Below are 2,204 nucleotides of genomic sequence, written 5' to 3'. Positions count from 1 at the left end.
TGTTAAAAAAAATTCAATCACAAAATTTTCAAAATACCTATAGACGAGCAGAATAACCTCCTAAAATTCTAACTAAATAAAATTTTCTGCGTAGAATCTCACAAAATTTCGATTTTTTGTTATTAGACTATTTGTAAACATCCCACGAGGCCTCGAACCACTTCGCTTTTATCTTCATCTCTGCAACCTCCATTCTCCAATTATTTCTCCTTCTTCTAATCTAATCCTCTCTCTGTTCCTTTCTCTTTGTTTTTCTCTCAACTTTTTTCTCATTAAACTCATCAATCAATCTTCTTCTTCTTTACTCAAAAATTCAATTCTCAAATTCTAAATCATGGCGCTGGAAACATGGTTGAATAAGGTGAAAAAAACGATAGCACACAGCTTTGTTACAGTAAGATCAGCCGGTGCGCCACGTGCAAAGACGGCGGTGATAAAGAAATCCAGTGTTGGGGTTTTAGCATTTGAGATCTCTGGATTGATGTCAAAGCTACTCCATTTATGGCAATTTTTATCTGAGAAAAATATGATAAGAATTCGTAATGAGTCGATATGCCTAGAAGGTGTTCGTAAAATTGTCTCAAACGATGATGCTTTTCTTATAGGCCTTGCTTGTGCGGAGATTGTGGAGAATTTAAGGATGGTTGCGAAATCTTTGTCAAGAATCAGCAAGAGATGTGAAGATTCACATCTCAGAAGCTTTGATCGATTCTTTACTGAATTCGCAAATATGGGTCGTGATCCTTATAATTGGGTTCTTAGTTTGAAGGATATGGAGTTAAAAATCAAGAAAATGGATCAGTTTGTCACTACAACTGCCCTGCTTCATCGACAAATGGATGAGCTTTCTGTACTTGAGAATAGTTTAAAGAAAGCTTCGAATTCGAGTTCCCATTTCAAAGATTCTGACATTTCAATCAAAGAACAGAAGATACTTGAGCTACGACAGAAGTATCTGTGGCAGAAACAAGAAGTTAAGTATCTAAAAGAGCGATCTTTATGGTGTCGTAGCTTTGATACAGTTACATCATTGTTGGCTCGATCCATTTTCACTACACTAGCAAGGATCAAGCTTGTTTTTGGTATCAATCATGGATATCCAAATTCACTCCCACGTAGTCTCTCTGCTTCAGCCACTGTTTATCCTTCAGAAAATCATAACACATGCAATTTTGTCTCCGGGCCATTGATGAACAATCCCCCTATACTGAAAGTCTCAGATCATGAATTTTTCGAGTCAAATACTAAGGTACTTAAACCACCAACAAGTACTTTAGGCGCGGCTGCACTTGCTCTACATTATGCTAATTTGATCATTGTTATGGAAAAAATGATAAGATCACCACAACTAGTTGGGGTTGATGCTAGAGATGATTTATACTCCATGTTACCAAATAGCGTTCGATCATCATTAAGATCAAGACTAAAAGGAGTTGGATTTTCGGCTAGTGATCCAGTTCTTGCTGGTGAATGGAAAGATGCCCTACAAAAGATTTTAGGATGGTTGTCACCTTTGGCACATAACATGATCAAATGGCAAAGTGAAAGGAGCTTTGAACAACAAAATTTAGTTCCAAAAACTAATGTTCTCTTGCTGCAGACTTTGTATTTTGCAAATCAAGAAAAGACTGAAGCTGCCATAACAGAGCTGTTAGTTGGCCTAAACTATATTTGGAGGTTTGAAAGAGAAATGAATGCTAAGGCCTTGTTTGAGTGTACCAACTTCAACAACTTCTTGAATTTGAAGCATTCAAGTAATTAGTCTTTTCTTGTTTGTTCTAAGTTTTTTTTTTATTCTTCTTTGTTTTAATTAATAGATATATAATTTGAGGATTGTTAGAGGTAAGGTCTGTTTTGTTTTAACACAAATCTGTATATTGTATCATATCAATTGTAGACTATTACTATAAGATTTGAGTCAAGATTTTCAAGTTCATTGAGATTCGAGATGTTGTTTTGTATGAATATTTTTGAATTTTGAAGGCATGTGAACATATTCTTGTATCTGCAATTATTGTGGTATCACATGGAACCCAGTTTGATTTAGGTCCAAGATTACAAATCTGAGAAAATATTGTTTAACTTACATTATAATTAAAGAATACTTGAAGATAAACCACAAATAAGTTGGTTGATGATATGATTGGTAATAGACTATTAAGTATTATATAAGTGGTCCCTTATTTATGGTGAGTAGGAGGATT

General features: G+C 34.8%; 1 protein-coding gene across 1 annotated transcript; it reads left to right on the top strand.

The window, feature by feature from the left end:
• Positions 1-229: 229 nt before the first annotated feature.
• LOC125828284 (protein PSK SIMULATOR 1) lies at positions 230-1,931 on the top strand. Its single transcript, XM_049507594.1, has one exon. It carries the CDS (start codon positions 335-337, stop codon positions 1,760-1,762), a length of 1,428 nt encoding a protein of 475 aa, XP_049363551.1. The 5' UTR covers positions 230-334; the 3' UTR covers positions 1,763-1,931.
• Positions 1,932-2,204: the final 273 nt, after the last annotated feature.

Source organism: Solanum verrucosum, unplaced genomic scaffold (assembly GCF_900185275.1).
Source record: "Solanum verrucosum unplaced genomic scaffold, falcon-dt-bn FXZP01000047.1, whole genome shotgun sequence".
In the NCBI taxonomy this organism is placed as follows: Eukaryota; Viridiplantae; Streptophyta; class Magnoliopsida; order Solanales; family Solanaceae; genus Solanum; species Solanum verrucosum.
This window is presented reverse-complemented; position numbering and strand designations above follow the sequence as displayed.

Bases quoted from the DNA above. Each gene is read 5' to 3' on its own strand.
- LOC125828284 (XM_049507594.1), top strand. From the start codon at position 335: ATGGCGCTGGAAACATGGTTGAATAAGGTGAAAAAAACGATAGCACAC.